The 16097-nt window shown below is 41.7% G+C and overlaps 1 protein-coding gene across 1 annotated transcript in view; it reads right to left on the minus strand.

Moving 5' to 3' along the window:
• The window catches only part of LOC135511919 (heparan sulfate glucosamine 3-O-sulfotransferase 3A1-like), a 77740-nt gene extending 62292 nt beyond the window's left edge, over positions 1 to 15448 (minus strand). Inside the window, exon 1 of the mRNA XM_064933439.1 lies at positions 14652 to 15448. Coding sequence (XP_064789511.1) covers positions 14652 to 15295 — 644 coding nt within the window. The 5' untranslated portion in view covers positions 15296 to 15448. The remainder of the gene's footprint in view (positions 1 to 14651) is intronic.
• Positions 15449 to 16097: the final 649 nt, after the last annotated feature.

The raw sequence follows: 16097 nt of genomic DNA on the forward strand, positions 1-16097 counted from the left end.
CAAGAGAAGAGCACGGACACACGACACAACCTCAGGGAAGAAACAACGATCTGACAACAAGAAACACTGGTTACAGAACATATAAAGGGAAGATAAGTGGTTCCAGCTGGCGCAGACAATCAGGCCGAGATTGGGAACCACGCCCACACAAACACGGGAGAGAGAGAGAGAGAGAGAGAGAGAGAGAAAGAGAAAGAGAGAGGGAGGCAGTGGATTCATGAACCGTGACAATACCCCCCCCCCCCTTATCATCGATAAGGGAGTGATCCAGAATGTCCCTAGCAGGCACCCAACTTCTCTCCTCCGGGCCGTAACCCTCCAAGTCCACCAGGTACTGGAATCCGCGTCCCCTCCTTCTAGAGTCCAAAATACGATTGACAGAAAAGGTGGTTTCCCCATCAACAAGTCGTGGCGGCGGGGGAACCGGGACCGGCGGGTTAATGCGTGCCTGAAACACAGGTTTTATCTTAGACACATGAAAGGTAGGATGAATTCTCCTATACGCCGGAGGAAGCTTGAGCCGGACCGCCACCGGACTAATGATCCTGGTGACTTTGAACGGGCCGATAAATTTGGGGGCAAGCTTGTTCGAAACGGATCGGAGTGGAATGTTCTTAGTAGAAAGCCACACTCTTTGGCCAACGACGTATACCGGAGGCTTCGACCGGTGGCGATCGGCCTTAGCCTTGGTGCGCGCCCCCCACCCAAGAGTCTCACGGGCTCTGCTCCATGCGTGACGGCACCTCTGGATGAAAGCGTGAGCGGAGGGAACAGTGACCTCGGACTCCGTACTGGGAAAGATAGGTGGCTGGTAACCTAAACTACACTCAAACGGAGAGAGACCCGTGGCTGCCACTGGCAACGAATTGTGAGCGTACTCAACCATAGAGAGTTGTTGACTCCAGGAAGAGGGATTCTTAGAAACCAAACATCGCAACACTCTCTCCAAATCTTGGTTGGCCCTCTCCGTTTGACCGTTGCTCTGGGGATGAAACCCTGAAGACAGGCTGACACTCGCTCCCAGTAACCTACAAAATTCTTCCCAAAACTTGGACACAAATTGGGGCCCCCGGTCAGAAACTACGTCCATCGGCAGGCCATGTAAGCGAAAGACGTGATCCACGACAGTTACCGCTGACTCCTTGGCAGATGGTAATTTAGGTAAGGGAATAAAATGAGCCACCTTCGAGAACCGGTCCACCACGGTCAAAACAACCGTCTTGCCCTGGGAGGGCGGGAGGCCGGTAACAAAATCTAGCGCGATGTGGGACCAGGGTCTCGAAGGGACCGACAGCGGTTGGAGTAACCCATCTGGGGGTCGATTAGAAGTCTTCCCAGTGGCACAAACCGAGCAAGCCAAGACAAAACTGTGAATATCACAAGCCATCAGTGGCCACCAAAAGCGTTGCTTAACCAAAAAGCTAGTGCGGCTGACTCCTGGATGACACGCTACGTTGGAGCAGTGCCCCCACCGAATAACATCGGACCGACACCCCTCCGGCACAAACAACCGATTAGGCGGGCAACCAGGCGGAGGCGTTACCCCTTCTAAGGCCGTTTTGACCCTCGATTCAACCTCCCATGTGAGTGTGGAGACCACTAGGGTCCCGGGTAGGATGCACTCGGGAGTGGATGGGCATTCGGAATGGTCAAAAATTCGAGAAAGGGAATCGGGTTTGACATTCTTGGAACCCGGGCGATACGAGAGAGAGAAGTCAAAACGTCCGAAAAAGAGTGCCCACCGCGCCTGCCTGGAGTTGAGTCGCTTGGCGGTTCTGATATATTCCAAATTCTTGTGATCGGTCCAAACTATAAAAGGTACCCCCGAACCCTCTAACCAATGGCGCCACTCCTCCAGTGCTAACTTCACTGCCAACAACTCTCTGTTGCCAATGTCGTAGTTGCGTTCCGCAGGTGATAACCGATGGGAAAGGAACGCGAAAGGGTGCATCTTGTCGTCAGAAGAGGAACGTTGGGAAAGTACCGCACCTACCCCCACCTCTGAAGCGTCCACCTCCACCACGAACTGACGCGAGGGATCGGGAGCTATGAGGATGGGAGCCGAAACAAAGCGGCTCTTGAGTTTGGCGAATGCAGCCTCGGCTGTATCGGACCACCTGAACGTCACTCTGGGGGAGGTTAAGGCGGTAAGAGGAGCGACTATCTGGCTAAAGTTGCGAACGAAACGCCGGTAGAAATTGGCGAATCCCAGAAACCTCTGTAGGGCCTTACGGGAATCTGGGCTTGGCCAATCCACCACAGCCTTAACCTTGTCAGGATCCATGCGAATACCTTCAGTCGAGACGATGTAACCTAGGAATGGAACGGATTGTGCATGAAAAATGCATTTCTCCGCCTTGACAAAAAGTCCATTCTCCAACAACCTCTGAAGCACTCGTCTGACGTGCTGAACGTGTTCCTGGAGAGAAGAAGAAAAAATCAGTATGTCATCCAGGTAAACATATATGAACTGATCAATCATATCTCTCAGCACGTCATTGACGAGTGCCTGGAAAACCGCTGGGGAGTTGGATTTCCCAAAAGGCATGACCAAATATTCGAAGTGCCCTCTGGGGGTGTTAAACGCGGTCTTCCATTCGTCCCCCTCCCTTATGCGAACCAAATGATATGCATTACGTAAATCCAACTTAGTGAACACGGATGCTCCCTGTAACCTTTCAAAGGCTGAGGACATCAACGGTAAGGGATAGGTATTCTTCACTGTGATGTTATTCAACCCACGGTAATCAATGCAAGGATGCAGAGATCCGTCCTTCTTCCCCACAAAGAAGAACCCCGCCCCCGCTGGAGAAGAGGAAGGACGAATGAATCCAGATGCCAGAGAACCAGAGATGTATCTCTCCATAGCCTCCCTCTCAGGAACAGAGAGTGAATGTAACTTGCCTTTAGGCGGAGACTCACCTGGCAATAATTCTATTGCACAGTCATAGGGACGATGCGGAGGAAGAGAAGCAGCACGGGACTTACTGAACACCTCCTTCAGGTCGAGGTATTCAACGGGCACGTTAGACAAATCCACTGCCTCCTCTAGAAACACAGAATCAGACACAGACGAACAAGCAGACACTAAACAGGACTCAAGACACTTGTTACTCCACATGGATATAGAGTTATGACCCCAGTCAACTCTGGGGTTGTGTTGGGTGAGCCAAGGGTGGCCGAGAACTAATGGTGCAAGGGGTGAGTCCATGAGTAGGAATGATAGTGTCTCAGTGTGATTGCCAGAAGTGATGAGTGTGATAGGTTCAGTGGTGTGAGAAATGTTGGGGAGTTCTTGACCATTGAGAGCGTTGACGGATATCTTGTGCGTGAGTGAGGTGATAGGGATCTGGAGTTTGTGAGCGAGCTTGAAGTCCATGAAATTACCCTCTGCTCCTGAGTCCAGTAAGGCTTGGGTGTCGTGCGTGTGGGTGGCCCATCTTAGTCTTACCGGGAGGAGAGTAGATGATGAGGTCTTCTCTGTGGTGACACCACCCGATAGTAGCCTCATGTTTACTACCGGGCCTGATCTTTTACCAGGCAGGAGTGGATAAAGTGGCCCGCTCTACCACAGTAGAGACAGAGTCCTTGGGATCTCCGCCTCTCCCTCTCTTCCCGGGAGAGGCGAGCTCTCCCCAGCTGCATGGGTTCGTGAGCGGAGGCTGAACTGGCCGTGTTCCCGCCGCTGGCATGCCAGCCCTCCGTGTCGTTATACGGTCTGTTAGGGCATGCTCGGCGGCCAATACGACTCAGACGAGCGTCGACCCTCAAGGCTATTTCCACTAGTCCATTTAAACTCCTGGGAAGGTCCAGAACATAAATCTCCTTCTGGATCCGGTCCTCCAGCCCATGCAGGAACATGTCCCACTGCGCCTCCTCGTTCCACTGACTCTCTGCGGCCAGAGTGCGGAATTGGATGGAGTAGTCCGATACTGAACGGTCTCCTTGGCGAAGGTCAGCGAGTAGTCTGGCCGTCTCCCTACCCGCCACGGCCCGAACGAAGACCCTTCTCATCTCCTCATCACATACATAATATACTACATCCCATACTAAGCATACTATGGGATGGAGTATACAATGTGTTAATGGAGTATACTATGGAACGGAGTATTCTCTGTATGAGATGGAGTATGATATAGGATGGAGTATAACGTGGGATGGAGTGCTATGTATGGGATGTAGTATACTATGTATGGGATGGAGTGTACAATGTGATATAGTATACTATGTGATGGAGTACACTATGGGATGGAGTATACTATGGGATGGAGTACACTATGGGATGGAGTATACTATGGGTTGGAGTATACTATGGGATGCAGTATATTATATGTTGGAATAAGCTATGGAATGTTGTACACTATGGGATGGAGAATATTATGAGATGGTCAATAATATGTATGTGATAGAGTATACTATGGGATGAAGTATACTATGGCATGGGATGTAGTATACTATGGGATGAGTATACTATGGGACAGAGTATACTATGGAAAGAATGGAGTATACAATAGGATGGAGTTTTCTATGTATGGGATGGAGTATTATATGTATTGGATTGAGAATAACATGGGATGGGGTATACTATGGGATGGGATTGAGTACACTATGTGATAGAGTATACTATGGGATGGAGTATAGTATATAATATAATATGGGAAGGAGGAAACTATGGGAAGGAGTACTTTATGTTATGGAGTATACTATGGGATGGGGTTTATTATGTGATGGAGTATACTATAGGATGGGGTTTATTATGTGATGGAGTATACTATGGGATGGGGTTTATAATGTGATGGAGTATACTATAGGATAGGGTTTATTATGTGATGGAGTATACTATGGGATGGGGTTTATTATGTGATGGAGTATACTATGGGATGGGGTGTATTATGTGATGGAGTATACTATAGGATGGGGTTTATTATGTGATGGAGTATACTATGGGATGGGGTGTATTATGTGATGGAGTATACTATAGGATGGGGTTTATTATGTGATGGAGTATACTATAGGATGGGGTTTAGTATGTGATGGAGTATACTATGGGATGGGGTTTATTATGTGATGGAGTATACTATAGGATGGGGTTTATTATGTGATGGAGTATACTATAGGATGGGGTTTATTATGTGATGGAGTATACTATAGGATGGGGTTTATTATGTGATGGAGTATACTATAGGATGGGGTTTATTATGTGATGGAGTATACTATAGGATGGGGTTTATTATGTGATGGAGTATACTATAGGATGGGGTTTATTATGTGATGGAGTATACTATAGGATGGGGTTTATTATGTGATGGAGTATACTATAGGATGGGGTTTATTATGTGATGGAGTATACTATAGGATGGGGTTTATTATGTGATGGAGTAAACTATAGGATGGGGTTTATTATGTGATGGAGTATACTATAGGATGGGGTTTATTATGTGATGGAGTATACTATAGGATGGGGTTTATTATGTGATGGAGTATACTATAGGATGGGGTTTATTATGTGATGGAGTATACTATGGGATGGAGTATACCATGGGATGGAGTATACAATGGGATGTATTATAATATGTATGGGATGGAGTATACCATGGGATGGAGTATACAATGGGATGGATTATAATATGTATGGGATGGAGTATACCATGGGATGGAGTGTACAATGGGATGGATTATAATATGTATGGGATGGAGTATACCATGGGATGGAGTATACAATGGGATGGAGTGTACAATGGGATGGATTATAATATGTATGGGATGGAGTATAACATGGGATGGAGTATACCATGGGATGGAGTGTACAATGGGATGGAGTATAATATGTATGGGATGGGTGGGATGGAGTATACCATGGGATGGAGTGTACAATGGGATGGATTATAATATGTATGGGATGGAGTATAACATGGGATGGAGTATACCATGGGATGGAGTGTACAATGGGATGCAGTAAAATATGTATGGGATGGAGTATAACATGGGATGGAGTGTACAATGGGATGGAGTGTACTATGGGATGGATTATAATATGTATGGGATGGGTGGGATGGAGTATACTATGTATGGGATGGGTGGGTGGGATGGAGTATACCATGGGATGGAGTGTACAATGGGATGGATTATAATATGTATGGGATGGAGTATACCATGGGATGGAGTATACCATGGGATGGAGTGTACAATGGGATGGATTATAATATGTATGGGATGGAGTATAACATGGGATGGAGTATAACATGGGATGGAGTGTACAATGGGATGGAGTATAATATGTATGGGATGGGTGGGATGGAGTATACCATGGGATGGAGTGTACAATGGGATGGATTATAATATGTATGGGATGGAGTATAACATGGGATGGAGTATAACATGGGATGGAGTGTACTAAGGAATGGAGCATGCACTGTATGGGATGGTGTATACTGTGGGATAGTATGAGTACTATTTGATGGATTATCTATTGGATAGAGAATACTATTTGATAGAGTATACTATGTGATGGAGTACACAATGGGATAGAGCATAATGTGTGATGGAGTATACTATAGGATAGAGTATACTATTTGATACAGTATACCATGTGATGGAGTATACTACGGAATAGAGTATACCTTTGATGGAGTATAATATGGGATAGAGTATAATATGGGGTAGATTATACCATATGATATATTAAATATGGGATAAAGTATACAATGTGATAGAGGCATTCCACTTTGGTCTTCACCTTTTTTATACTTTAGTTTTTTCATTTTGAATTATCAGAACTTGAATTTAAAATATTTCTGTATAAAGTAAGTAGCATAAATGCCATGTTTTAGCTGCCTTTTTGTTTCATTTCCATCAAATTTCCAGAATTTTTTCTAAGTAAAAAGTACAGTATTGAGATTTGGAGTAGGTGTGATGGTTTCTAACCCCCTGCTACTGTGGGAAAGACTATGGGAAAGAGTAAACTATGTGATGGAATACAGTATGTGATAGAGTATACTGTCTGATGGAGTATACTATGGGATAGAGTATATTATGTGGTAGATTATACTATGGGATATAGGATACTATGGGATATAGGATACTATTTTGATAGAGTGTACTATGTGATGGAGTATATTATGGGATAGAGTATACTATGTCATCAGGTATATTATTGGATATAGTTTACTATGTATGTGAAGGTGTATACTAAGTATACTGCACCTCAGCCACGCTCAAGGTACTAAACGATATCATAACCGCCATCGATAAAAGACAGTACTGTGCAGCCGTCTTCATCGACCTTGCCAAGGCTTTTGACTCTGTCAATCACCATATTCTTATCGGCAGACTCAGTAGCCTCGGTTTTTCTGATGACTGCCTTGCCTGGTTCACCAACTACTTTGCAGACAGAGTTCAGTGTGTCAAATCGGAGGGCATGCAGTCCGGTCCTCTGGCAATCTCTATGGGGGTGCCACAAGGTTCAATTCTCGGGCAAACTCTTTTCTCTATATATATATCAATGATGTTGCTCTTGCTGCGGGCGATTCCCTGATCCATCTCTACGCAGACGACACCATTCTGTACACTTCAGGCCCGTCCTTGGACACTGTGCTATCTAACCTCCAAACGAGCTTCAATGCCATACAACACTCCTTCCGTGGCCTCCAACTGCTCTTAAACGCTAGTAAAACCAAATGCATGCTTTTCAACCGTTCGCTGCCTGCACCCGCACGCCCGACTAGCATCACCACCCTGGATGGTTCCGACCTAGAATATGTGGACATCTATAAGTTCCTAGGTGGGATGGAGTATACAATTTATGGGATGGTGTTAACTACATGTAAGATGGAGTATACTGTGTATTGGATTGAGTATACGAACTATGGGATGGAGTATACTATGTATGAGACGTATTATACTGTGGGATAGAGTATACCATGTGATGGAGTATACTATGTATGAGACGTATTATACTATGGGATAGAGTATACCATGTGATGGAGTATACTATGTATGACATGTATTATACTATGGGATAGAGTATACCATGTGATGGAGTATACTATGTATGAGACGTATTATACTATGGGATAGAGTATACCATGTGATGGAGTATACTATGTATGAGGCGTATTATACTATGGGATAGAGTATACCATGTGATGGAGTATATTATGTATGAGACGTATTATACTATGGGATAGAGTATACCATGTGATGGAGTATACTATGTATGAGACGTAATATACTATGGGATAGAGTATACCATGTGATGGAGTATACTATGTATGAGACGTATTATACTATGGGATAGAGTATACCATGTGATGGAGTATACCATGTATGAGACATATTATACTATGGGATAGAGTATACCATGTGATGGAGTATACTATGTATGAGACGTATTATACTGTGGGATAGAGTATACCATGTGATGGAGTATACTATGTATGAGACGTATTATACTGTGGGATAGAGTATACCATGTGATGGAGTATACTATGTATGAGACGTATTATACTATGGGATAGAGTATACCATGTGATGGAGTATACTATGTATGAGACGTATTATACTGTGGGATAGAGTATACCATGTGATGGAGTATACTATGTATGAGACGTATTATACTGTGGGATAGAGTATACCATGTGATGGAGTATACTATGTATGAGACGTATTATACTATGGGATAGAGTATACCATGTGATGGAGTATACTATGTATGAGACGTATTATACTATAGGATAGAGTATACCATGTGATGGAGTATACTATGTATGAGACGTATTATACTATGGGATAGAGTATACCATGTGATGGAGTATACTATGTATGAGACGTATTATACTATGGGATAGAGTATACCGTGTGATGGAGTATACTATGTATGAGACGTATTATACTATGGGATAGAGTATACCGTGTGATGGAGTATACTATGTATGAGACGTATTATACTATGGGATAGAGTATACCGTGTGATGGAGTATACTATGTATGAGACGTATTATACTATGGGATAGAGTATACCATGTGATGGAGTATACTATGTATGAGACGTATTATACTGTGGGATAGAGTATACCATGTGATGGAGTATACTATGTATGAGACGTATTATACTGTGTGATAGAGTATACCATGTGATGGAGTATACTATGTATGAGACGTATTATACTATGGGATAGAGTATACCATGTGATGGAGTATACTATGTATGAGACGTATTATACTGTGGGATAGAGTATACCATGTGATGGAGTATACTATGTATGAGACGTATTATACTGTGGGATAGAGTATACCATGTGATGGAGTATACTATGTATGAGACGTATTATACTATGGGATAGAGTATACCATGTGATGGAGTATACTATGTATGAGACGTATTATACTATGGGATAGAGTATACCATGTGATGGAGTATACTATGTATGAGACGTATTATACTATGGGATAGAGTATACCGTGTGATGGAGTATACTATGTATGAGACGTATTATACTATGGGATAGAGTATACCGTGTGATGGAGTATACTATGTATGAGACGTATTATACTATGGGATAGAGTATACCGTGTGATGGAGTATACTATGTATGAGACGTATTATACTATGAGATAGAGTATACCGTGTGATGGAGTATACTATGTATGAGATGTATTATACTATGGGATAGATTATACCATGTGATGGAGTATACTATGTACGAGACGTATTATACTATGGGATAGAGTATACCATGTGATGGAGTATACTATGTACGAGACGTATTATACTATGGGATAGAGTATACCATGTGATGGAGTATACTATGTACGAGACGTATTATACTATGGGATAGAGTATACCATGTGATGGAGTATACTATGTATGAGCCGTATTATACTATGGGATAGAGTATACCATGTGATGGAGTATACTATGTATGAGACGTATTATACTATGGGATAGAGTATACCGTGTGATGGAGTATACTATGTATGAGACGTATTATACTATGGGATAGAGTATACCGTGTGATGGAGTATACTATGTATGAGAATTATTATACTATGGGATAGAGTATACCGTGTGATGGAGTATACTATGTATGAGACGTATTATACTATGGGATAGAGTATACCATGTGATGGAGTATACTATGTACGAGACGTATTATACTATGGGATAGAGTATACCATGTGATGGAGTATACTATGTACGAGACGTATTATACTATGGGATAGAGTATACCATGTGATGGAGTATACTATGTATGAGACGTATTATACTATGGGATAGAGTATACCATGTGATGGAGTATACTATGTATGAGACGTATTATACTATGGGATAGAGTATACCATGTGATGGAGTATACTATGTATGAGACGTATTATACTATGGGATAGAGTATACCATGTGATGGAGTATACTATGTATGAGACGTATTATACTATGGGATAGAGTATACCATGTGATGGAGTATACTATGTATGAGACGTATTATACTATGGGATAGAGTATACCATGTGATGGAGTATACTATGTATGAGACGTATTATACTATGGGATAGAGTATACCATGTGATGGAGTATACTATGTATGAGATGTATTATACTATGGGATAGAGTATACCATGTGATGGAGTATACTATGTATGAGACGTATTATACTATGGGATAGAGTATACCATGCGATGGAGTATATTTTTGGATTTTTGGATACTTTGTGTGGGATTGAGTATACTAAGCATGCGACGGCGTATACTAAGTATGGGATGGAGTATACTATGTATGAGATGGAGTATACTATGGGATAGAGTGTGATATAGGATAGAGTATACTATGGAATGGAGTATACTATGGGATAGAGTATACAATGGGATACAGTATACTAAGTATGGGATGTAGCACAATGTATGAGATGGATCATACTATGGGATAGAGTATACTATTTGATAGAGTATACCACGTGACAGAGTATTTTATGGGATATAGTAATTTATGTATGGCATGGAGAAATTATATACTATATGAGATAGAGGATTATATGGGATAGAGTATACTATGGAATGGAGTATACTATGGGATACAGAATAGTATGGGATCGATGGAGTTTACTAAGATTGGGATGGAGTATACTAAGTATGAGATGTAGTATACACTGGAATAGAGTTTAATACCGGATAGAGTACACTTTTTGATGGTGTATACTATGGGATAGAGTATACCATGTGATGGAGTATATTATGGATATAGTATACTATGTATGAGATGGAGTATATTATGTGATGGAGTATACTATAGGATCGGGTCAAAAGGCTCAAGTCCAATTTAAGTTGTGTTCAAATCAAAGTCGAGTTGCAAGTCATCTTATTTGTGACTCGAATCTGATTCGAGTCCAAGTCATGTGACTCGAGTCCACACCTCTGATTAACAGTGTCTTGACAAGTAGCAGGAATTAACTTTTTATGGCTGCAGGGGCAGTATTGAGTAGCTTGGTTGAAAAGGTGCCCATTGGAAACGGCCAGCTCCTCAGTCTCAGTTGCTAATATATGCATATAATTATTAGTATTGGATAGAAAACACTCTAAAGTTTCCAAAACTGTCAAAATATTGTCTGTGAGTATAACAGAACTGATACTGGGGCGGCAGGGTAGCCTAGTGATTAGACCATTGGACTGGTAACTGAAAGGTTGCAAGTTCAAATCCCCGTAGCTGACAAGGTACAAATCTGTCATTCTGCCCCTGAACAGGCAGTTAACCCACTGTTCCTAAGCTGTCATTGAAAATAAGAATTTGTTCTTAACTGACTTGCCTAGTAAAATAAAGGTAAAATTAAAAAAATATATATATTGCAGGTGAAACCCTGAGGAAAAACAAAACAGGAAGTGGCTTCTATTTTGTTCCATAGCCTCCCTTTGCTGGATTTAAAGGGATATGAACCGGATTCCTTTTCCTATAGCTTCCTCGAGGTGTCAACAGTCTTCAGACATAGTTTCAGGCTTTTATTTTGAAAAATGAGCCAGAACGATAACATCGCGTCAAGTGGTCACATGAGTTCTGCTCGCGCAACAGAATTTGGACAGCTATTGTTTTTCCCTCTCCTACAGTGAAAGACATTTGCAGTTGATGTATTATCGATTATATATTTTAAAAACAACCTGAGGATTGATTATAAAAAAACGTTTGACATGTTTCTGTGGACATTATGGAAACTATTTGGAATTTTCGTCTGCGTTATCGTGACCTCTCTTTCCTGTGGATTTCTGAACATAACGCAACAAACAAACTGAGGTATTTTGGATCTAAAAATAATCTTTATGGAATAAAAATAAAATTTGTTGTGTAACTGGTGAGTGAAAACATCCGAAGATTATCAAAGGTAAACAATTAATTTGGTTGCTTTTCTGATTTTCGTGACCAAGCTTCCTGATGCTAAGTGTACTTAATGTTTTGTCGTGCGATCGATAAACTTACACAAACTCTTGGATTGCTTTCACTGTAAAGCATAATTTCAAAATCTGAAACGACAGGTGGATTAACAAAAGGCTAAACTGTGTTTTCCTATATTGCACTTGTGATTTCATGAATATAAATATTTGTAGTAATATTTATTGAATGTAGCGCTATGCTATTCAGCGGTTGTTGATGACACTTATCCCGATAGGGGGATTGCAGCCATAACAAGTTTAACAGTGTCTTGACAAGTAGAGGGAATTAACCGTGTCTTGACAAGTAGAATGAATTAACAGTGTCTTGACAAGTGGAATGAATTAACAGTGTCTTGACAAGTAGGATGAATGAATAGCGCAGGGTCCGTGTGTTTCCTTATTTCTTATTCATTTGCACACATTCATCAAATTGTTGTCTGTTATATAATCTGTGGATTTTGTTTTTTGCCATTCCATTCAGCAGTTCAAAAGACAAAAAAAGAGAAGGAAAACATTTCCAGAGCTTTTTAGTACTTCCTATCAAAAGCGTCCACACACAAAGACCATTAATAAAGGGTCTCCCTCTCAGACTCCCTGTAACAGAGTTGACAGGAGTTGTCCTCCGCACAGCAGATCTACTCCCTCAGGTTGACTAGTCAGTCACGTTGTTGTAGCTCTTCTTGAAAAGAAAGAAAGAGTGATGGCCAAAATATAGACTATTCACTCTCAGAGAGTCACAAAGAGGGATGTATCTGTGTGTGGGGAGAGGGTAGGAGTGCTAATATATGAGAGGGAGCTGAGGCTGGAAGGGGAGTTAGAGGGAGGGGCCCGGGTGAGAGCAGAAGATTCTCCAGGCTTTTAAAGTGAGCTGCTTGGTGTTAACTCAATCAAAATGCGAATTATAACTCTGGAGACACTCAGGTAACCCTTCATTATAACCCTAATCCTTCTTACAACCCTAATCCTTCTTACTAACAGAGCTGCAGTGTCGGCAATGCCTCGTTACACACAGACACAGTGAGAGGGGAGAGACTCCCCTGGAGAGAGAACACACACACACACACACACACACACACACACACACATGAACATGAAACTACTGATAAAAATCAATCACAAATCAATTTAGCACAGAGAGAGAAAAGTGAGATAAAATACGGTAACTCTCAAAGAAGAGGGGATTGAGGGGAAGTAAGTGTCTGTGTGTAATTATATGTATCTAGAGTTTGTTCAGAATATTTATTTCAGGTCAGACATTGACCCTACTCCATCAGCAGGATAATAAAGTGCTACTCATTTTGGAAGCGGTACTTTACTTGTTACTTAAATCTGGGCCTTTTCCATATAATCCTTGAAATTGAAAATGTTTACTTTTAGCTCCCAGTTCAACTGTTGGTGATGTTGAATAGGCCTATGAAAAACAGTTGTTCTATTGTATGTTTTAAAAAAAATCTAATATTTTTTTAAATTCTTAACAAGACAGCAATTAGGTCAATTTTTTACATTGGATGTATATACTTTATTTAATATCGAAAGTGTCCTAATTTATGTTAATAGTCATATATTTCGATACATTTTACAAGGTGGTATCATAGCAGAGCTCTGCCATTAAGCCTCGACAGTAGATTCGTTTAACGAATTTCACCAAGATAAGTTTTGATAAATTAATAAAATATTTACTTATTGCTTAGATTGGCTCATGTAAACTACTGTTACAAATGAACATGTAAACAATATATAATTGGTTAGGACAACCATCTCGTTAGTTTTTAGGTTATAACTATGCAGTGTTCATTTTAGGTTACAGTAAATATCGAATGAATCCGTAGTGAATTATAAGATATATTTTGGTGTGATAAGAGCTTTCCCACAACATTGACACTGGTTGAACAGCTGAATAAAGTAGAACTATAGAGCACCAGGTTGTCCAAATAGAAAATGCAATGAAGTAATAGCAAAGATGCATGCTATAAAACCGAGGCCATTTGTATTATCCCAATGGTGAACAAGTGTTGCCAGCGAGAAGCACTGGCGTTGCATTTAACAGCACAACTTTGAAAACTTTTCAGCAAACACTATTTAACTCAGCAGGTAGTTTGGGAAAAGTATATATAAGGCATAGGCTGCACATAATATTATAATATTACTACTAATACTACTACTACTAATAATAATAATAATAACAATAAAAAGTATAATTATTTCACCTATATTTAATGGTTTTTTTTCTTTACATTTACCTGTACCACTCCAGTCCGTTCTCGTAGTAACGGTCGAAGAAGTGCGGCTCGGCTCCCACGGCTCTGATGTCTGGATGCACGCGGAGGAACTCGAGTAGCGCGCGCGTCCCTCCTTTCTTCACCCCGATGATCAGCGCCTGGGGCAGCTCCTTTCTCCCCTCTCCAAGTGGACTGAGTTTACCGGTACTTCCCGTCTTCACTGTAAACCGGTGTGACAATCTCTTCGAATAAACGATGTCATCCAATGAAAGCTGGATATCACGCGGCAATTCCCGGTTCTCACTATCGCTGTCCACCTGAGGTCCCGGTTCGTACAAAACCTGTCTCTTATCAGTATCGTCGAACCGTGAGTCCTTAGAGATCCGTTCAGTGTCGTCAGCGCTCTCGTAGCTCAAGCGCACCTTGGACTCCGTGGTCCATTTCTTTAACAGTCTTTTCCTCCTCAGCGACATCAAGTCTTGTAGTTCCGATGCGAAAAAGCCCACGACTTGGCTGGAGGCTTTCACCGGCGTGGGCATGCTGCTACAGCGGTCCGTGAGGCAGTGGAGGAGGTACATGGAGGTGAGGAGAGAACACAGCATAACCACGAATTTTTTAAAAATGCTTCGGGACAGGGGATCCAAATAGACTGTTCTAAAAGCCATAACGGTCCTTGGGTCGCCGGTTCAGGAGCCACAGCCATGCTAAGCAAACATTCTTGGGTCTTGCCATTAAGAAATAGAGAGGACTGCTCTTAGGCTACCTGAGCTCGCTCCGCATCCAGCAGAGAATTAGACCTCGCACACGCATCACACCAAAATAACCCTCACATGTGTACCAGAGCTCGAGCTGTACTCTATAATAAATAATAGTGTAAGTCTATGTCAACATAAAATAAAAACTGTCGAATATGCAGTGCAATTCTAAATGTCAAATTTTGTTTATATAGGCTGGCAGTCCCGCATAAAACGAATCCTTTATTAACATAACAGTATTATAAGTAGCCTAGCCACGACTAAAAGATGACACGTAGGTTGTTTGTTTATTGTTTAAATCAAATGTCCATGTGTAATGCCAGGTCAAAGAGAAGAGGCAATGGTAACTTCAGCACCTCTGTCTACTCCACATTGCGGTTGTTGTATCAAACTACTGCAAAACATCAGAGAGGAAGAATGTCATGTCTTCAGCCAATTAGTCTGCTTAAACTTTTAGCAAAGGTAGCCTATGTGATGTCAGCAACCAATAAAATCACAGTAGGGAGGGTACAATTTCTCTTTTTCTCAAGGGCTTTCACACAGGAGCGTGGCATGCACGCACACACATAGTTACATATTGCTAAGCTCCTAGGGACCAAATAATTGATTCCCATCCAAAATCATATTTTCCCGAACCTTAACACTTAACCTAACCCTGACCTTAACCCTAAGCCTAACATTAACCCCTAACCCTAAAATGAGACCTAACCCT

The sequence above is a fragment of the Oncorhynchus masou genome, chromosome 24 (genome assembly GCF_036934945.1).
Source record: "Oncorhynchus masou masou isolate Uvic2021 chromosome 24, UVic_Omas_1.1, whole genome shotgun sequence".
Taxonomy (NCBI): domain Eukaryota; kingdom Metazoa; phylum Chordata; class Actinopteri; order Salmoniformes; family Salmonidae; genus Oncorhynchus; species Oncorhynchus masou.